This window comes from Vicugna pacos, chromosome 5 (genome assembly GCF_048564905.1).
Source record: "Vicugna pacos chromosome 5, VicPac4, whole genome shotgun sequence".
In the NCBI taxonomy this organism is placed as follows: Eukaryota; Metazoa; Chordata; class Mammalia; order Artiodactyla; family Camelidae; genus Vicugna; species Vicugna pacos.
Genome location: NC_132991.1, coordinates 86696972 through 86720313, shown reverse-complemented (window position 1 = coordinate 86720313; position 23342 = coordinate 86696972). Strand labels below are relative to the sequence as shown.

The following is a 23342-nucleotide window of genomic DNA, read 5'->3' as shown; positions in this document are numbered from 1 at the left end:
TCTACAACATACACATGAAAACTTACTGGCATTCAAAATAGATTTCACGCATATCTCTCTTATAAACACAGTGTATGCTTCTAGATTGTTTACATCAGACCTTCTAAAACAGACAATAAGGAACAAAGTCAGCATTTGAACTCAGGTCACTCTGACTCCAAAGCCCGTTACTTTGCACTACATTATGCGGCTTCACTGTCTCGTAGACCGTTACTGTTATCACTAGAGAGACACAAATGACTACGTCTAAACCACTTCACTAATCAACTGTTAAATATTACCTAGGTAACGCTATAAAGTTTGTATATTCTTAACAAAAGAACCCTGTAATTTCTAATTTCTGGTGAAGTGCATTAAACTCTTTGTAACAAACATGTTAAATCTGGGAATAAAGTAGGAGCTGTATCTTCAGTCACCAACCTGAAGATATTCCTACTCCAAAGGCCGGCTAATCTGAGCATTAATAAAGGTAACAGTGACAACAAACTTAAGATGCACCAAATGTTTAAACCTAGGAATTCAAAATGAAACTAAAGAAAAATCAGATCACCATTAAAAAATGCTAGGGAATCAACTCAGTCTGAAATCTTTATTGGAATCAATCATACGCTGACTTTCCTATATTAAGTATATCACTAGTTAACCAAAATTTTTTAAAGAAGTATTTCAGCTGATAAACGAAGGGATGATAAATTTAGAGTATCATCGTTTTGCACGATAGATCTAGGCAGAGTATCAAAGGCTAACATTACAAAAACAATCAATATTCTGCACTTCTTAAACTCTGAGTTGTAGGCCTGCCCCTCCACCATTGCTGCCTATTCAATAAAAAGAGCCTGTAACTAACCAAGTCTCTAAATCCAACTGGCAATTTATAGAAAATACAGGGAAAAAGAGGAACCTGTTAAAGGATTCCACAGTGGTGCAATCGATAAATTTAGATTGCCAAAAATTCTAAAGGACAAATAACCTGGTTTCATCAGTATATAAATTGCAGAGGAGAAAGAGGGATGGAGAAAGAAGCTAGACTGAGAAATATCTCACAATCGCAAAGTGCAGACCTTATTTAAAACTCAATTTGAATAAACTGTGTGTGTGTTTGAACTGAAATGAAAACTTGAAATCTGACTACTTATTACTACTATTAATTAGGGAGCAGTAAAATACTACTGTGGTTATGTTTAACACCGTACTTCTGTCCTACACATATAAAAAATTTAAGGATAAACTAGTATGTCTGAAATTTGCTACAAAATAATATGAGAGGAGGAAATGAGTAGAATGCTACATGAAACGAGATAAGCTATGAATGACTGGTACATGAAGTTTATATTATCTGGTCACTTTTGAATATTTGCAATGTTCCATAGTAACAGGATAAAAAAAATTTAAGTCTTTCCCCATTTTTCTTTGGAAAGGGGTCATATCAGTATTTAACATTAAGTACAATCTCTTCTGTGATTAAAAAGCATCAGAATTACATGATTACATATCACACATCAACAGCTATGGGTAACCAAATGTTCTCAACAGAACTCGCTTACTGATACTTAAGTTTAAAAACGAATGGATGTCTCTTGGTACTACATATGTATCTCTGGCAAAAGCTGTTTGGAAAAAAACACTTACCTGCATGACTGTTGAAATGTGCAAAGTTAGCAAAATTGGCTGTAGCTGTTGACTGAGGTGCTGGAGCAGCAAAGATGTCTGAGCCAAGATCACTTAAAAGGTCAAACTGCTTCTTTTCCTGCTGCTGCCCTTGAGAGCGACCTACGACAGGGGACTATAAACCACATATTAACTATGAAGAGCTTCCAGTCAGATCTGCTAAATTTTTATAAAACTATTTCCAATTCATCAAGCTTAAAATACAATTTAAATATTACATAATCTTTTATTTGTAGTTTTGAGTTCTTTGCTGTTTTTTGAAAGCACAAATTTTCAACATCTATTCCCAAATTATCTTTCGATTGTAAGTATAGAGTCAAAATCAGTGAAATATAATTATTAGCAGTTGGTACATCTCATGATGCAAGACAGACTTACTGCTAAGACAGCATGACAAGGCTTTTACAGAACATATCTTTTATCCATGGGAAAAGTTACAATATACTGACTTTACCCTTCTCTTCATTGTTTACTCAAACCTTTGGTGAAAACAGCAATTTATCAGATGCCCTTGTATATACATTATTAAAAAGGGTGGAATTTAATTCAAATAGTGCCATGTCTCAGAACCATTCTTGTGCAGGACAAATGTTTTAATGCCACACAGTAACAGATCTGCCACAGCTCAGTCAACTCTCATGAAGTACACAAGCATAAACTCTAGATATTAACCTCTGAAAAGACTTCAGGTCTATTCAGTTTTTTAGAATAATGTATGTAATGCAAAGCCACCTGCATTTCAGTGACAAACATGCTTCACAATCAGGATGGGGAAAAATTCTACTGCTTGAGAAATCCTTTCCTATAAAAGTGTATCACAGAGGCTGCACTGTTCTAACTTTGATGGTCACCACAGATTCATGTTTTACCATTAAATGTTATATGACAGATAGCTGTAACAATGGTCCTGTGAATCTTTATGAAGAAACTCGTATTTGCAATAGCAGAAACAAAAAAAACAAAAAAACACATTCCAACCATTTAACCAAAAATCTTTAATGTATTAAAAACCATTAAGACACAATGCTACTGGTATACAAGGTTATGCTACTGTCTTAAAAAATTCCCAAATTCACGGCACTCAATTCTCCTTAGGGAGAAGCCTCTACAAAGCCTTAAAGACTACTCACCTGACTAGGTGTGCCCTTATTTAGGTGCAGTGCTGGTGCTGAATCTCCTAAAAGAGATTTCAGTGGTTTGACCTCAGGTGTGCTGCTTGTGCTACTGGCAGAGGACCCTGAAATAGATGCATGAACTGATGCCACCACTTTGGCTTGTTCTGGTGGGACATACCTAAAACACATGAAAAGTTGAACAGGCAGTTAGTTAAGAAAGATGCAGGAAAGCTCAAATATGATAAGCTTAATTCTAATTCTATACAAGACTAGTTCTAATTCTAATTCTATATAATATTTTGATATTAATCATATTTCAAAAGCCTCTTAGAAATGATAGCTTAAGACTAAACTTAACTGAAATACTCAGAGAATGGGTAATGAAGACTAACCACAAAACTTGTTTCAATTATTTACTTATAGTTTTTCTAAGAAAATAAATAAAATCTATTAAATAGTTGTTCTTTTTAAAAACAGAGGACCTGTAGTTAATCACGATGATAGTTAATAATTCTAATTTTTAAAAACTAAAGTAAGATCACAAGTAATAGTAAGATTACAAATAATATTTGAAAACAGAGCAAAAGGAAGGAAAAACATTTATTATATTACAGTTAATAGCCTAATATAAAGGCTTATTATCAATCTATAAGAATAAGATTAACAACCCAATTTTTAAATGGACAGAAGCAATTCACAAAGGGAGACAAAAATGAAAACACTTATAACCTAATAAAAATACAAATTAAAATACCATTCATATTTGATCTGAGTATAAACTTCATAAATTCTGTTACTATCTATTAAAATACATAAATAGGTACACTCTGTGCCCCAGAAGTACCACTTCCAGAAACTTATCCTCAGGAAATAACTGGGTAAGTGTACACAGATATATGTGTTATGTATATTACCACAGCATTCTTCAAAATTTCAAAAAACTGGACAACAAACCAAAATCCACCAGGAGAAAAAACACTTAAAGGGATTATGCTAACATCTATATAATATAACACTATGTAACAACTCTGTCTTGATGTGGAAAAACGTCCACAAGACTTTACAGGTCTTCCAGGTTTGATCCCAGTCATGTAAGGATTCACAGGATAAAAGGAGGAAGGAAGGAAGAGAGGTAGCAAGAACATAATGCCCAAATATTGGTAATGCTGACTTCCAGGACTGGACCACGTGAGAGCTTTGCTCTCTGTATTTCTGAGGTTTGTTCTACCTACCCTTCCTGCACCCCCCATATCACGCAAGTGGGAGAAGTAGAAAAACTCTGTTTTTCTGCGCTATTCCAGAGTCAGAGTTCAAATCCCAGCTCTATCACTCAATAGCTATGAAATCTAGGGCAAACTACTTCAACTTCCGTGAAGTCCAAATTTTCATCTATAAAGCTGAAATATGGTTGCTGTGAGTTATAAACAAGTTAACATTTATAAAGTACTTAACAACAGTTTTCTGATATGGGTGTTAGCTATATATGTGTAAGCTATTATCAAATTATGTAATAACCACAAACAATGAAACTGCTTTGTTTTTTTCCACTAAATGGGAGAGATGATGGGATATGAGAAAGAAAACAGGAAGTCACGCTTTCCCATAATTTGATCTATCAATGATGATGCCAATTTTTTAGTACAGCCAAGTCTTACTAAAGGATAAAACCAGATAATAGTCTTTGGCTCAAACACTTGCTTAATCAAAAGTGAAAAAGCTAAGCTTGTATAGCACAGGAAGTGAGTTTGAAAACTGGTCATAAGAACAATTTCAAAATCCCTTTAGATGACACCAATATCCTCAGTGCTTTAAGTGTAGTTGCCTACAATGAGGATTTTTAGGGGGACTGCATTTGGACAGTGCTTATGTCATGTTAAAAACCCACTGCACCGCTCTCTAGTTACATGTCACAGGTGTGCAGCAGTGTGAGTTTCAAATGCACAGGCCTGGCCTACCTTAATAGTGGTCACTCCCTCTCCCCCACCCACCAATTAAAGTTTGTATTTGTATTACTCTTGTTATTACTATCTTGTTTTTCAGGACAGAAAAGATAACAAGAAACATAACTACTTGAAGTTTACAATTACTTGAAGTTTATAATTATTTGGTTATGGTTTGAATGAATAATTTTTATTACCGCTGATTATTACTACTATTAATGGCAGGGTTGCCGGTTTTAATTGTATCAACTCTTACACACACTTTTCTCTTGCTAGTTGAAGCTAAACTATCTGAAATCCCAGTTAAGTCCTACTCAACTTTGAGTTGGTAAAACTGTTGGGAAAATCAAAAATCAGACCAGGGCTACGTAAGGAGAAAGGTCTTAACTACGAGATAAAAGGTCTAGTAAATTAAGAACTAAAGTGATAAAAAGATAATTATATACTTCCTTTTAAGAGAATCATTTATGGCACCATGTTTTTACTATCACCCTACCTTCTAAGTTTTTTTCTTCTTTCCTGAACTAAAATCTTACTAGTATGTTTTCTTCTACACTCACACCTAATGTTTCCAGTAATGCTGAATACAGCCCCGGCAAAAAGAGTCTCCTCCAGACAGCAGTTAAGAATACGAAGTTCACAGAACTTACAAATCAGGGCCACTTCTTTCTAATATGCTCACGCTGGATGAAAGTAGAGGTATCTCACTCACAGCAGTACTCCTTCAACCAAAACAGGCTTTTGAAGGTTATTATTCTCTGCGTTAAAATACAGCTCCTCAGGGAAACAAGAGGCTATTTATTTCTCATTATTTGTTCCCTCTATTTGTAACTCTCTCTCTGATTTTCTTAACCCAAGAAGGAAATAAATACACATTATTGAATATTGATAAACAACCAAGAATTCATCATTAATGAGTCTTAGTAAACTGGCTTAAATGGTGCTCACACGGCTAAAAATGAAGAGCTCAAAGTAGCTGAACACTACTAGTTCTACGAATACATTCCCTGCTCTGCTTTAAAAGGCTTACGAGCCATTATGTCCAGCCTCTTTTAACTTAAAAAAATTAACATCTGACAGATTTAGTTAGAGAAGTATACACACTTCCTTCTTAATCAAGTGGTAAAATGATTTCTTGGGGGGGCAGTGAGGGGTATTTTGAGCAAAGAATCATCACAACACGCAACTAAGGGAAAAGACTGCTACACGACTGCTCTAGCACAGTGTCTACCATATAAAAGATACTAAACAAACACTTGTTAAATGAAGGAAGATTTTAAGAAAGGAGGCTTTATAAGACTAAGATGTCTAGAGAAGCTAACAGGGCTAGACAAGGCTTAGAAGGAAGAATTTTTAACTTCCGAAAAAAGGGTAGGAAGCCTGCTGACAAGGAACAGGCTACTGCTAGGCACTGATGAGTTAACATAAAGCAGAAGTAAAGGTTTTTGGAAACCAAATCCAATAAAAGGCTGAAGTACAATGAGTATCCAGCTATTTCCTACCTACCTATTTCCTTCCTTCCTGTCATACTATTCTTACCCACAATTCACGTGATTTGCGGAACCTTTGCTCTAAATACAAACTATTGACTCACCATCTTTTCTTTTCATATTTTTCTTGTAGGAACTCTTTCACTTTTTGTGGATCCCTGAAGTCTGGAATTGCTGAAGATCTATCATCAAACAATCCTAGCCAAATCTGTTTACAGACCTTTGGAAAGAATTAAAAAAAAAAAGTGTTAAATTCAACATCTTAATGAAATTCTAAGGGAAAATTAAGATTCTTTCAGAAAGCTAACCTACTTAATTTTAATAACATTGCTTTCAATGAGGATACTTCTAACACTGAGCAATGAAGAAAAAAACGAAGAAACTAAATTTACTTGAATATGTTACAGTATGCAATAAAATCTTGTCAACAGCATCACAAAGAACTGCACCTCACAGGGAAACAAATAGTGAAATGGGATTTAGGAGGACCTGGGATTGTAGTCTTGGAATAATCATAAACTATAAACCATTAGCACAGTCACATAACCTTTATGAACCCCAGTCCCCTCACCCCCTAAAACTGAGCAATCAGACTAGTATCAATTTCCTTGATAGGTTTAAAAATCAAACAAAAAGAACAAATAAAAAGTACTAAAATCATAAATAATTTGCTATTAAAGTGTAACAATAACAAATATACAAGGCAAAGACAACTCTAGCTTTATAGCTACCTCCTATGCTGTTTTCCTAATGGCTAAAAAATGAGAATCTGAGATATTTAACTTTTTAGTAAAATCAAAGAAATGAAGTGATGTGGAACTCATATAGGACACAAAGACTAAAGAGAACTATAAAGAAAAAAACTGATAAAGTGGGCTTTATCAGAATTAAAAACTGTTGCTCTTCAAAAGACATAAAAGAAAAAATGAAAAGGCAAGGCACCAACTGATAAAAAGTAGTTGCAAAGTGTATAAGACCTTGAATTCTTTAAACTCAACTATGAAAAAAAGACCAAAAAACCAATATATTCTTTTAAACAGTGAGCAGAAAATCTGAACAGACACTTCACTAAAGATACACAGATGGCAAACAAGCAGCCCAACATCATTAGTCATGGAGAAAATGCAAATTAAAACAACACAGAGACCCCCTGCATAGACACCCATATAAGACCACCAGAATGGCCAAAATTAAAAAGACGGAACATACCACGTGTTGGTGAGAGAATGCGGAACAACTGGAACTCTCAAGAGTGTAAAATGGTACAACCAGTTTGGAAGACAACTGGCAGTTTCTTAGAAGTTAAACATATACCTACCATATGACCTGGCCACGCTCTATTGAATAAACACTTGTAAGTATTTACTCAAGCACATGTCCATACTCAGATTTGTACACAAATGTTCACAGCAGTTTTACTGATAACTCCAAACTGGAAACAACCCAAATATCCATCAACAAGTGAATGGAATATCCAAATAGGATACTATTCAGCAATAAAAAGGAACAAGTTACTGATAGAAGCAACTACAAAAATAAACCTCAAGATAATTATGCTGACTGAGAGACGTCAGAACCACCCCCCAACAAAGCACATACTGTGTAATTCATTTAAAATTTTAATATAAAATAAACAAGTTTGTACTTTATAGCACAAGGAACTATATTCATTATCTTGTAGTAACTTACGGTGAAAAAAGATATGAAAGCAAACATATGTATGTATATGTATGACTGAAGCATTATGCTGTGCACCAGAAATTGACACAACATTCAAACTGACTATACTTTTATAAAATATATATAGAAAGGTAAAAATAAATTAAATTTTATAAAATGTAAATTTATCTATAGTGATGGAAAGCAGATCAGGAGGTACATTACAAGAGAACTCCTGGAAATGATGAAAATGCATGTTAGCTTGTTACTGTAATGATGGTTTCACATATGCCAAAAATTCGTCAAATTGTACACTTTAAATATATGCAAGTTTTTATAATTAATTATTCCTCAGTAAAGCTACAAAAAACAAGCCCACAAAGTTCCAAAATTATATTATTTTAAAGAATAACCAATTGTAACATTGTGAAAAGAATACAATATCTAACTTCAAAAGCCTGACACAGATCTGAGAAAGCAGAGAAGGAAAAGCAGCATCCTTCTCAAGCTTACCTGCTCAGTACTCTTCTCCTCTCCTAACATGTACCCAAAGTGTGTTTCAAAGGAACATTGCTTGCAGTTCTCTCCTACTCTGGGCTCAGTACAGACACTATAAAATCATTAAGGCAGCACAGCAGACACAAGTGAGGCCCAGGCGAAGGCACGATCTCATTATAAAAAAGCCCAAGTGCAGACACCCAGGAATGGTAATGCGACTTACTGCCAGAAATACTATATAAACCCTGTAGATGGCCAGCTTCTCCAATAAATACTAACTATTAAAACACACACACACACACACACACACACACACACACACACGGCAGAAACCTGACTAATGATTCTCCTAAAATGTAATTTTGAAGGATTCTGTGGCTTTACAATTACACTCATAAACAGAGAAATGTAAGTTTCCAATTTTTCTATTTTAAAAATTCCCAAGTGAGAAAACAAAGGCATGCTCAAAGAAACATTAACTGTATTAATGGGGAGATGGGCTGAAAGACAGATCATAAGTTACTGTTTTGGCACTCATCATGATAATGCAAAGCAAAGACGAAGTGTTTGATGGTAAATTTCACAGATATTTCACATTAGCAGCTTGTAAGTCCCTCAAAATTCTGTACTAACTGCTGCTAAAATTCTACTCCTCTCTGACAGGCCAAACTGCTAGGGAAAATTACTTAAACTGGCGGTTGGAGTCCACTACAAATTTGTGCTACCTCACTATCCAAGTCCCATGATACTAGCTCTATTTCTGACTATGTTACCCCACAATAACTTTTTGCTATACTGCTTAAAATCCTAACTCTACCCATCACTCTTGGCAGTTGAATATTTAGTCAAGTGAAGTGGCTCTCAAAATGTGATTTCCCAATTTCCTGAACTGGAAGCATCAGTGTCACCCAAAAACTTGTCGTAAATGCAGATTTTCAGGGGCCATCCAAATCTGTGATATGAGAAGCTCTGGAGGTGGTACCTAGCAATCTGTATTTTAGCAAGCCCTTCAAGTGATTGTGAAATAGGCCAAAGTTTGAAAACCAATGCCTTAGTAAAATCTAGGCCAGCAGATGGAAACTTCCTTTCCATATATATACTATATACAGTTTTTAGCATTTCAAATTTACTTAGCCACTAAACCTATTATAGGGCAAGATTCATTTAACAAAGATAGTGTTCCAGGAATACATCTGGGAAAACGTTATGGTCTCTATCTCCTTGTGATCCATTCACATTTTAGTCCCTGGAAACTTGGCTCTTGCTCCCATCATTCTACTGAAATTACTCTTTCACGTTTGTAGATCTTCTGATAGGAAAGCATAAAGTTCTCTTTTTCCATGTTTGTTTTATTTTTTAAGTGAAATAATAAACACCATCAACTAAAAAGGGAAGGTTTTTCAGAGATGAAGGAAAATGGGAGAGTCAATCAACTAAAACTGCAGGCAGCACCACCATTCTGGGATCATGAGTATTTAAAGTGAAACTAGTCAAACAGTTGAGTTTTCCTCCAGACTCATCCGGCTGTTTAAGTACAAAGTAGGTAGAGTGCTGGTTTTAATCAGGCAAAATAAAACAGGAGTTAAAAGGGAGCGGTTTTAACAGACTATGGAATCAAAGCTAGGTTAAGAAAACATGATAAGGCTGTTGCACAACAAAGAAATTCAGCATCAGTGGACTGGAGGCCTTAAATGGTTGTCCCCAAATTGCTGGAGTTAGAAATTAGAAAGAATGAGCTGAAAGAAGGAAGCAGTGGTGGTCAGAGAACAGGGTGCTTAAACTTGAAATCTGAGAAGTTAATATAGTTATCAATAAATAAAAAGATTAAACTACAACAAAGGATTATTGGAAATAAGAAGTCAAGGAATTCAGGAGGACATTATCTATGTGGACACTGAGATTGGCAGAAATTATTAACACTGGTGAAAAAAAGACACTTACTATGTAAGGTTCTAAAATCTACAACAAATGAGGGGGGCTGACTAGTATGACTATAACACGACGAGACAGCAGGTGCTAAAATCTATTGACAAGAGGACCATGGGGCCGCGGTCTACAAACACCACTGAGGAACCAGAAGGATATCCCAAAGCCATGAGTTTGAAAGGGCTGCACTCGTGAGCAAATTAGTTTGGATGGTCTCTTTGGGGCGGGGGGTAGGGGATGGATAATCAGGTTTAATTATAGAATAACATGGCAGGTATGGTAGTTATTAGCCTGGACTAGAGAATCAGACTGCCTTCACTTGACTTCCAACTTAGTTTAGTAATAGAACCTATATCATTGCAACGTTTAAAGGGTTAAATGAGTTTTCCACTCAGAATAGGGATATACAGTGACTTTTAAATAGTACTAGTTATTATTACTTTGGAGCCTGGTCTCTTACATGGTTTGCAGTGGTGGGTCAGAGACTGATAAAGTAAGCAAGGACTGGGAAGTAGAGGCCTCACCAGAAACACAGGAAACTGCAAGTTTCTCTTCATTCCTGCTGCAGACAGAATCAACACGTCCTAATGGAATAATCTCCCTCTCTGAACTTCTATAGCACTCTGTACCTCTCACATGAAACTCGTAACAAACTGACTTTCATTAGAATTATGAGCATGTGTCTCATCTACTTTTGAACTCTCCACAATGCTTAAAATAATGGGTTGTCCCATATTAAGTGTTCAGCAAACACACTGAAAATACTCAAAACCAGATCTTATGCAAGAATTAAAAATAAAATCACATATCAACCAATGGAATAAATTAGTCAAACTGTCAGAATAACTTTTCCCTTATTCTAGTGCTAATCTACTTCAGAATTGCAATCACAATAACCACTGACAGAATCTAAAATATTTTAAAGTGTATTTATCAATCAGCGTTGCCTTAGGAAACAGATGGCACACTCAATTTGGGCAATTTGAGAAATTTAAGAGAGACTGTTTAACGCGTAGGTAGGCTATAAGGAAATCACAGTGAGAGTATCGTGTCCCAGGGTTAGCAACAGTAACTCTCCAGAGAGCTTCTAATGTTACTTCCTGTTAATATTTATTTCTGTTATACTTTTCTCTCTGCTCCCAAAAAGTAAATACTAGGTTACTTGTTCATGAATTTTTCAGTTCTTTAAGTTTCCTATTATTTGTTCCTGTATTTTATGGGCGGTATTGTTAACTGCTGTAATTATGTCTTATATACAGAAGAAAGCAGTAATCCTTCGTCTCCATAGAGAAAAGACAAAAAAGAGGCTGAACCCTAGTTGATGGCTAATTGGAAACATTTCTCTAATTCCAGAGCACTTTTTCCTTTCATTATTTTTGTATTTTTGGACCTAGAGGTGGCAAGCAGAGTAGTGTTCCATTTATTCTTTGTATCTTTTTTTTTTAATAAGGGGTTGTTTAAATGAAAGTAAAAGTCCATTCTAGCAAGTTTCCACTCTATTTTTTGTCCCTGAGAGGATTACAAAACTGTAACATCTTACCTCTACCCATATGTATTTGCCTGATGCAACACTGTTTGCTTACTCTTCCTTTAATATGTGAGTAATTGAGAATTAGTAAGGATGTTCCCTACTTTCGGTGTTTATAGCCGAGTTTGTTAAACTGCTTGCACTGCGTGTATTTATTATCACTTTCAGGTGCAGTGCTGGGGAGCTGTCATCTGCCCTTCTAGCTCTAGTTCTTACCCTACTCTCTCTCCAGGCACCTGACTTGTCTGGATACACAACTGGACTTTCTTGCCTCCTAGCTTCTGGTGGAGTACAGCTGATCCAGCTGATCAGAAACTTTGTCCGCAGATCAAAGAAAAGAAGGTGGGAAAGGTTAGGATATTTATTTTCTTAATGTCTTCAATGTGGCATTTATGTAGCCTCGCTGCGTCTTTTCACTAAAGTGAAAACTCCCATCCAGTAGCCTTCTTTAAGGTTGCTAACCACTTCCTCTCCTCCCACCTCCACTGCCAGCAGGTGGTGGTAGGCCATACAGGATCTAACCCCTGACTGACTCTCCAACCTCATCTTACATCATCACTCCAGCCACACAGGCCCCCTTAGAGAGTCTTCCCCGATCATCTAATTCAAAGGGGCAGCATTCCCCACACCAAAACTCAGATCACACATTATCACGATGTATTATTTATTTTCATGCCCTTTATCTCACAACTTCTAGATGTAAATTTTATGTGCCGGCAGTCTCCCCATAAGTAAATTTTATGTGCTGGGACCTTTCTCTCTGATTCACCACTATCCGTATTCTAGTGCCTGACACTAAATAAATATCTGGTGTATGAGTGAAAGTAACTTCCTAACAACCCTGAAATACATGAACTGTAGAAATTATCTTTTTTTCCCTTCGTTCCATCTAAAATATACATGCTGACCTAGAACATTTAACTTACCAACTTACTCAAGCAAAAGTAAAAAATTCACTGATCCAAATTCTTACACCAGATTTAGGCCAGAGGTTAGCAAATTATACCGACCAGGCTAAATGTGGCCTACAGCTTGTGTTTGCAGCTGAAGTTTCACTGGAACACAGCCATGTCCGCTTGTTTATCTATTGTCTACGGCTGCTTTGCTGGGTAGTTACAACAGACACTGATCCAAAAGCCTAATATTTACTATCTGACCCTTTAGAGAAAAAGTCTATCAACCCCTGACTCAGCTGCAACATGGACTTACTATGATACGATCCTAGCATTCAAGAATAACAACGATTTAAGTAGGATAATAAATAAAAGCCTGTTTAGAGGTATGTGCTATAATGTGCATGGAGAATAACAGAGATGAACATAAAATGAAAGCTTTTCCCTAGAGGAAGAACTTTTTAAGAGTGAGGACTATCCAAGGGCCAGTTTATTGTACATACCCATTCACTTGAGAATAAAGGAGAAAAGTACCAGATTTTAAGTATCAGGGAAAGATTAAAAAGTATTTAACACTTGTTTTCAAAATAACTGGTAATTACAAAGAAATAGAAAAGATAAAAGCAGCAAATATTTAGCACACTAGAAATTAAATAAATGGAAATAGTAATAAAACTTACTTGCAAGTGTCTGAGTTGTGATGGAGACCAGTAGCTCTTAATTCAGACACCTACGGTGGAGACTTAGTAGAAGTCAGTATGCACAACTCACAGCACACTCCCATGCCTTATTTCGTTTAATGTCTCTAACATCAGACAGACCTGCATTCCAGGCAGGCTGCAAAGAACCAAAGCCCAGCCACACTAGATCAAACAAATTTACACCAAGTGTACGGTAACACTTAAAACGAAAACTTTATGGGAAACTGGGCTGCAAGCGGAGCCATCTGGGACCCAGGCAAGCTGACTACCTGTTTCCTAGGCACTTCTCCACACCCCTGTCCCCGCAAACACAGTTCATCACTTTTGCTTCTCATACTGTGTCTAATCCCTGGTCTCGCTTATCCGAGTAAAAATTTTCTCTTTGTGTTCACTTGTTAAGACTACACATGGTCCACCTACATACTGTCTTTTCAGTTCAAGTGATTTATCTTTTCAGTCTAACCTCTGTGCGCCTTAATTCAATTTCTTAAAAGAGGAAGGATCTGATCAGTCACTGGCCCCTAGGGTTAGGCATCCATTCCTGTTCAGTCAGCTGTGTGTTTTGTTTTGTGGTTCTCCCAGGAGAGGGAGCCTTCCCCCTTTCTTCCTTCAGTAAAGAGCATGAGCTTGGTAAGCAACTCTCACTTCCTAAACACACGTTTATTCATGAATGTGCTTTATAAATTACAAAGAACTTCAAAATATAAGATGTATTACATTAGCGAAGTGGCAGTAGTTTGGAGAAAGATTATTATTTTATCAAACTAAAATGACATTCGTAAATTACCCGGTACCCTGTATGTGTAACAAAACAATTGCTCTGTCTTTTAATTTTGTATGCTATGTCTTTAACAAGTTTCCATGTTTTTGCTAGTTTATTAATTTTTACCTTTGTGATTTCTTCCATTGCTTTTAGTCCATAAAGTCCTCGCACATTTAAATGTTAAATATGTAGTTAGCTATTATTTGCTATTAATTTTTATAGTAATCACTTCTTTGTGCTCTTTTGAACACTGACTCCCAAGTGTATACATCCTTAAACACTACCATTTAGTTTTGCCTATTTTTCAGTTGTGAAATAATCTGTTTTACAAAAAAGTTGCAACTGCAGTGGAAAGAAGTCCATATTCTATTTACCAAGAATCTCTAAGGTTAACATTTGCTTTATCATTCTCTCTCCAAAAACATTTTTGGAACCCATTTAGAGACATGACCTTTTACCCCTAAATGTGTATCTCCTAAAAATAAGGATATTCTTTTATATAACCATAACACAATTATCAAAATCAGGAAATCATACTGTTTTTATCTAATTCAGAGACTAACCAATTAGCTTAACAATATTCCTTATAGCAAAAGGAAAAGGTTCTCTCGATACGGATTCCATCACTGTCTTATCTCCTTAGTCTTCTTTAATTGGGAAAAATTTCTTAGTCTATTTTTGTTTTCAATGACCTTCACATCTTTGAAAAGTACAGCCCAGTTATTTTATAGTATGTCCCTTAATTTAGGTTCCCTCATGATTGAATTTATGCATTTGGGGGAGGAATACCACATAAGTGATGTTGTATCCTCCTCAGTGTATCACATCAGGAGGCACATGTCAATCTGTCCCATTCCTGGTGATGTTCATTTTAATCACTTGGTTAAAATGATATAGGTCAGATTTCTCCATAGTAAAGTCACCATTTTTCCTTTTAAGATGAATAAGTATCTTGTAGAAAATACTCTGATGCTATTTTCTATATTTTATGGGTTCCTTTATGGCTTTTAAATTTTAACTCTAAAATTTTTCTGAAATTTATTTTGGTATATCTTATCAGTTCATTCAAATTGAACCTCCATTTATTGAATAACCAATTCTTTCCACACTGGACTGCCGAACTTCATTTATAGTAACTCCACAAATATATATAATACATATAAAGATTATAGTATATCCCGGGATCCAGTCTACAGACCTTGGCCTATTACTGCACTAGTTTCAGATTGTTGCAATTAATTACTTCAAGTTTATATTGCAAATTACTGCCTATAAACAGATATTTGGTGTCCACCAGAGCCAATCCTATTTAATCTTTGCTTTACAAATTCTTCCCAGCTAGTTTTACTTCTTTGATCTTTTCGATGAACTTTGGACCATTTTCTATAAAAAGAAAAAAAAATCCCCACCAATGTTTTGGTTACATTTGTTCTAAACTTACTTTGTGAAGTCTCTTAAAGCAAAGTATTCTCATTCCCTGAGACAGTAAGAATCTAACAAGGAAACTCACCAAGAAGGGAAAATTACCAAAGGTTTGTGTTTCTTTCTCTACAGAGCAAGTTTTACACTTTTTACATTTTCCGGAATGTAGCTAGTAAAAATGAGGAGGTAAGCAAGCGAGTAGAATGGGCAAGTTGGCCTGATATTTCCTTTAGAACTAAATATTAAAAACAGTTTTATTCACTTGTCTTGACATGAAGTAAGAACTGTTTGTGAATTATCAATGGTTTAGGGAAATCGTCAATACCAGAATGCCACCTCTAACATGAGCACTACTCACCCATTGTTTAGCTCCATCTAAGGCTCAGTGATAGTGATTGATTTGGACTGACACTCTATTGTCTGGTTGTCCTGGTGACCAAAGGCATGCATTTGCCAGGCAGCTGACTAAGGTTGGGAATGTAGCCCTTGGCAAAGGAACAGAGAGACTAACAGGCCCAAATGCAAAACAAGTCTCTGAAGTAAACTTGATATGTGCCATATTCTACATAAATCAATCATGAGAAGAAGAAACATTTAGTTTTCTTTGAATATCTGCAAAATACAGATGGCTTACAGGTTAATATTAGAGGGAAAAAAAAAAGGAATATTTAGGCAAAGCTCTTCTAAGTAAAAAGGAGATCTGCAGAATAGGTAAGTTTTATGTAGGTTTCCAAAACAGATTATTCCTTTGTCCAGTGAGGACAGCTGAACATCAGTAAGAAACTGCTACTGATATACATATATATATATCATATGTAACTATATATACACACTCACACCCACACCCTAATTGGTCATTGTTGGAAGATGCTATGGAACTAACTCATTTTGAAAACAGTTAAGTATTTAGGACCACAAATGGCTTTGTTTATGTACATGATATTTATGAGAAATAGTTTTAATACACTTTTTAAAAACAGTTTATTTATTTATTATTGTACTATTTATTTTATTTTGATGGGCGAGGGGAGGTAATTAGGTTTATTTACTTTTAGAGGAGGTACTGGAGACTGAACCCAGGACCTCATGCATGCTAAGCATGCACTCTACTACTTAAGCTGTACCCTCCCCCAGTTTTAATATACTCTTAACGATGAAACTATTGCACAGTAATGTAAATGACTTGTAACTGTAAAAATAGCTATATTTTCTAAAACAAAAAATTAGTGAAATAGTGCTTTACATTTTGCAAATTTCATTAATACCTGTTTAAACAGAAGACAGCTGATTTCTCATCAGCTTCTGTATTTTTATGTTATGCAGCTTCTAGAAAGTTCTACCATATACTCATGAGAATGATGAGAATGGGAGTAAATACACCAAACTGAGTTTAAGAATTATTATTAAAAATTGTTTGTCTTTATAGAACCACTGTAAAGGTCTCAAGGATCCCCGCACAGATCCCCAGACCTGGAAAATCACAAAGTTGTCATTATTTCACAATTTCTACTAATGGATGTAGGCATACAGTAGTATTAGGCCCCCACCCCCAACATACACAAACACACAAAAATGTGTCTCTCTCCACAAAAGAACATACCACCCAACCTATGAAACACTGAGTCCTCCCCCTTGCCTAAATTAAATGTGAACCTTAGGAAGCTACTAGACCCAACTACCTATTTGCAGGTAACTGAGATGACAGAGGAGCACTGACAGTACCTGGATGCAATCAGCAAAATCCTGACAGTAGGAAAACTACTGAACAAGTGACTGAACTGGGAGAGGGGAGAAGGGAGCAGGAGAGAGAATAGGAGTAAACAACTGAAGGGGAAACTTATAGAATAAGAAAGACTTAAAAGGCAAACAGGGCAGGTTCCACTTTTAGTAATGTCAGAGTAGCTCATATTAAAACCCAAATACAACTATAACAACTATGCAAATAACAACTACACACTCAGTGGACGTTATAAAAACTATAGGACACCAGAGAGCAACCACAAGTAAACAGAAACTGCAGTGGAGTCACCACTTGTAAGAAAGAAACAGCTCTAGATATTTGCTCTCTTTTTAAGGATCATCATTTCAAAGCAGGCCTGTGCCAAGCAGAGCTGCTAAGACTCAAAAGGAAATACACAAATGCTAAAGACAGAGTTCACAACCACAGTAACTGGAAAGCGAGAGATACATCCAAAAAAGGAAAGCTGCAAAATTTGCACAACAACTTTGCCCAAATCTCTGGCTCATCCATGACCTAGGCACGTGCAGGGCTGACTCAAAGTAGTTAAAGACTAAAAGAACTGAGCAGAGGTTTCAACTGGCACCCACCAAAAGAAGCAGGGTCTGCTAAAGTAAAAAGTGAACAAACAAAACCAGTATTTTTTGAATAAACAAAATAGAATCCAGAAGCTCTACAACCTACCATTCCCATGTTCCAGATGCAATCCAAAGCCACTAGATACACAAAGAAACAGGAAAGCGTCATCCATAATCAAAAGAAAAGGCAATCAGGGAGACATACCTGAAATAGTAAGACTTTGGAATTAGCTGACAACAATTTAAAGCAGCTAGTATCCCTATATTCAAGGGCATAAAGGAAAAAAATGCTTACAATGAATAAAACAGTATGAAACCTCAGAAGAGAAATAAAACTGTAAAAAAGAACCAAATGTAATTCTAAAACTGGAAAAGATAATACCAAATTAACTCCAAATAAAAAACTGGAGTTTGGAGATAACAGAAGAGTCAGGTGGGGATAAACAGAAATTATTTAATCTGATGACTAGAGATTACAGATGAAAAAAAAATAGTAAGCCTGAATATAAATTAATAGAACTAATCAAAACAGCATGGTATTGGCACAAAAACAAACATATGGATCAATGGAACAGAATACAGCACCCAGAAATAAACCCACACACTTACAGTCAATTAAATTAATCTTCGACAAGGGAGGAAAGAATATACAATGGAGAAAAGACAGTCTCTTCAACAAGTGGTGTGGGGAAAACTGGACAATCACATGTAAATCAATGAAGTCAGAACACTCCCTCATACCATACACAAAAATAAACTCAAAATAGCTTAAAGACTTAAATACAAAACAAGATACTATAAACCTCCTAGAAGAAAACATAGGTAAAACATTCTCTGACATAAATCTTAGCAATGTTCTCCTGGGGCAGTTTATCAAGGCAATAGAAGTAAAAGCAAAAATAAACAAACGGGACCTAATTAAACATACAAGCTTTGCACAGCAAAGGAAACCACAAGCAAAACAAAATGACAACGTATGGAATGGGAGAAAGTATTTGCAAATAATGCAACCGACAAAGGTTTAATTTCCAGAATATACAGACAGCTCATACAACTTAATAACAACAACAACAAAAAATCCAATCCAAAAATGGGCAGAAGACCTAAACAATTAATTCTCCAAAGAAGACATACAAATGGCCAACAGGCACATGAAAAAATGTTCAATATCAGTAATTATCAGAGAAATGCAAATCAAAACTGCAATGAGGTTATCACCTCACACCAGTCAGAATGGCCATCAGTAAAATGTCCACAAACGATGAATGCTGGACAGGGTGTGGAGAAATGGAAATTCTCCTATACTGCTGATGGGAATGTAATTTGGTGCAGCCATTTTGGAAAACAGTATGGAGATTCCTCAAAAAACTAAAAATTGGCTTACCATATGATCCAGCAATCCCACTTCTGGACATATATCCAGAGGGAACTCTAATGCAAAAAGATACATGCACCTCAATGTTCATAGTAGCACTAAATACAATAGCCAAGACATGGAAATGACCTAAATATCCATGGACAGATGACTGAATAAAGAAGTTGTAGTATATTTATACAATGGAATACTACCCTGCCATAAAAAAGAATAAAATAATGCCATTTGCAGCAACATGGATAGACTTGGAGATTGTCATTCTAAGTGAAGTAAACCAGAAAGAAACAAACCACCACATGATATCACTCATATGTGGAATCTAAAAAAAGAAAAAAGATACTAATGAACTCATCTACAGAACAGAAACAGACTCACAGACATAGTAAACAATCTTACAGTTACCAGGGGAAAGGAGGTGGGAAGGGATAAATTGGGAGTTCAAGCTTTGCAAATATTAACTACTATATAAAAAAATCAATTTTAAAAAAAATTTATTCTGTATAGCACAGGGAACTATATTCACTGTCTTGTAGCAACCTATAATGAAAAAGAATATGAAAAAGGGTGTATGTATATATATGACTGAAACATGCTGTACACCAGAAACTGACACATTGTAACTGAGTACACTTCAATAAAAAAAAAAAAAAAACACAAACCTATACATTGGCATTTATAGAACACTATACCCAACAACTTCAGAAAACACAGTCTTTACAAGTACATACAGCAATGTTCACCAAGACACACTATGTGTTAAAACCATAAAACAAAAACTAAAACACTAAAAGATTCCAAAAACTAAACAAGGGTTTAAAGTATACAAAGAATGTTCACTAAAAATAACAGGTAAATTAGAAATTGACTACAGTAAGTGACCTGGAAAAACCCAATGTGGAAATCAATCACTTTTGTATAATCCATCGATCAAAGAAGACATCACAAGAGACACTAGAAAATACTTTGAACTGAATGACAGAATACAACATATCAAAATTTGCACAAAGCAGTTAAAGCAGATCTTAGAGATTTCTTTAAAATATTATTAGACTAAAAATAATAATAAAATATTATTAGGAAGAAAAAGCTTTAAAACCAGTAACCTTAGGTTTCACATTAACAAGCTAAGAAAAAACAAATAATCCAGAGTAAATAGAAGAAAAGAAATAACAAAAAGCAAATTATAGAATGTATACACATTAAAAAAGAGACTATTATGAGTAACAATGTCAATAAACATGACAACTTAGATAAAATGGACAAATTCCCTGAAAACTGCAATTCATCAAAACTGATGTAAGAAACAAACGATAATCTAAATAGCCACCACGGTCACTTTCATTCTCTGTCCCAGTGACATTTCAGATCCCAATGCTCCTTTCCATCCTCCTAGAGTCTAGTCATCTCAATTTGAGCTGCTGGACAAAGATGAGTCATCAACTTCCAAATAAGATTCCATCACCTGGTACTCACTGCCAATAGTGGAAGCTTGGGGACGGGGTGGGGGTGGTGGACACAGGGGCAGAGGGGGACAAACAGGCTTGGTCTCCATGTCACTCCAGTAAATCACTCAAATAGGCCATGTAAAAACACGCAACTGATCAGATTTGACTAGGGGGCCAGAGTTTGCCAACACCTGACCTGCAATATGTAAAGCAATCTTTAAAAAAAAAAAGGGAAATTAAAATGACTTGCACTACCTGACTTCAAGATTTACCTCAATAAGCCACAAAAAGAAAAACACCATGTATCACTTTTATGTGGAATATAAAAAAATGAGACAAATGAACTTACTTACAGAAGAGAATGAAAACAAAACTTGTGGCTACCATGGAAGGAAGACGGGGAGTGAGGCGATAAACTGAGAGTTCAGGATTTGAAGATACACACTATATATGAAACAGATAAACAGCTAGGTCCTACTGTTTTAGCACAGGGAACTATATTCAATACCTGGTAATAGCCTATAATGGAAAAGAATATGAAAAGGAATATATACATATATGTATAACTGAATCACTATGCTGTACACCAGAAATTAACACAATATTGTAAACTGACTATCCTTCAATTAAAAAAAAAAAAAGACTTACTTCAAGACGGTATGGTACAAGATAAGGCCAACAAATAAATAAATGAAATCAAAAAGAAAGCACAGAAACATACCCATAATTCAGTGGTCATTTCATTTTTGACAAAGTCTCCAAAGCAACCCACTGAACAAAATGTTTTCAACAAATGGAGCTGGAACAACAGTATATATTCATGGAAAAATATAAACCTCAACCTCTATCACAGCATATGCTAAAATTAATTTGAGATGCATCAAAGATGTAAAAGTTAAAGTTTTCAAAACTTCCAAAATGCTATTATTCTCATAATTTGGGAGTAGGCAAAGATTCCTTAAAGAGAGGAAAAAGCAAGTAACTATAAAACTAAAAATTCACACATTTCATCAAAAAGATAAACTTGTTTGTCAAGATACCAATAAGAAAATAAATGAGAAAGATACAGACTGGGAGAAAATACTCACTAAACATGTATCTGACACAGAAGAATGAACAAATTCTGATACATTCATATAATAAAAAAGGAAAGCTACATGCATCCCCATACATAACTCTCAAAAGTAGTTTTACACAAAAGGGCATTCTTAATCATTTTATTTATGTAAGTATGAATAAAAATCAAAACAGTGGTAGCCTTTGGAAGGGGGAAGGACTGAATAGGAAGAGATGTCAAGAAACTTTATACCTTTATAAGGCTTGGTGTTACCAGACTGGATGCATTTATCAAAATTCTTCCAAAGGTACTCTTAAGATTTTTACGTTTATCGTATGTAAATTATACCTCAGAAAGTTTTTAACAAATATTGAATTCTAATTAATGATATACAAAAGATTTTAGGGGTAATATAAGCTAATGTTTGCAACTTACTTTGAAATACAAGAAAAGTAAGATGTATGGACAAATGGAGAGATCCACAGATACCTGCTAGCACATATACAGCAAAACGTTTAAAGCACCCTGCAGTTTAAAATTTTTAAACTTGTATGTGTATTTGCATTCCTCATAATAAAATGTTGGGAGGTGGAAGGTAGAAGACAGGCAGATACGGCCACTGTGCTATGGCTTTGAGAAGCCTCTGCCAGCGACAAGATCTAGCTATGGTCATCCATGAGAGAGGGTTCTGAGAAAATGCAGCAGGTAGCCCAACCAGGCCCCCCTCAAACAGAGCAGCTGCTGCACTCACACTACCAGGAGTCCCTGCGCACCCGCAGTAAGACTCATGGCACCATGCTGCAGTTAGATGGCACAAAGCAGGACAAGTTCTGGTGCCAGAAGATGACTGGCTCCATCCTTGCAAAGATTCTAGCATCATAGGCCTGTATAACATCATCCCTGGGGAACTGGTGGAGTTCATGACCCCGTAGAAGAATGACAAAGATACCACCTAAATCTCCAAGAAGTTCCTGCCGGGCACGGCCTTTGGCTACTCCTACCCAAAGCTGATCCTGCCTGCGCAGGATGGCTTGACTTTCACGAAACAGAACCAAGAAACCTTCAATGCCATCACCAATTCCTCAAGAATCTATGATCTTAGAGCTTGTTTCAAGTTTCTTCTTACCAGGTCAAAAAAGCACCCAACATCCAGATGGTATCCTCTGTTGACAAGGTAAATGCCAGCTGCTGTGCTAGCAACCAACTAGCATTCTTGCTCTGTAGCAAGAACACAACAATTTTCAGGTGCCTGGTAGCAGATGATGCTGGAGGAGTGGAAGAGAGGCATGTGAAAGACTGCAACTCAGATATGTTCCAGGGGGAACTTGTACTGAGTCTGATTACCAGGCCTAGAATTCACCTGAACTGCTGTGTTTCCCAGAGACTTGAGCTGGCAGGGCCCCCACGTTACAGGGTACCTAGTCCTGGAGTAATCACCTGGTCTGAGGCCCCCACTGTCCCGGGACAAGTCTAGTTCTATCCCACAGACCAAGTGTTACAGGACCCAGGAAGTTGCCTGGTCCCAGCCAGGCCTGTGCAGGCCGGA

The 23342-nt window shown here is 36.0% G+C and overlaps 1 protein-coding gene across 13 annotated transcripts in view; it reads right to left on the bottom strand.

Annotated features, from left to right (window-relative positions):
- Positions 1 to 23342, bottom strand: part of AGFG1 (ArfGAP with FG repeats 1) — a 66025-nt gene that overhangs the window by 19596 nt on the left and 23087 nt on the right. For all 13 annotated transcript variants that reach the window (XM_072961775.1, XM_072961767.1, XM_072961769.1 and 10 more), the window contains exons 3-5: positions 6318 to 6433; positions 2799 to 2961; positions 1630 to 1783 (exon numbers count right to left, since the gene is read on the bottom strand). In XM_072961775.1, coding sequence (XP_072817876.1) covers positions 1630 to 1783; positions 2799 to 2961; positions 6318 to 6433 — 433 coding nt within the window. The remainder of the gene's footprint in view (positions 1 to 1629; positions 1784 to 2798; positions 2962 to 6317; positions 6434 to 23342) is intronic.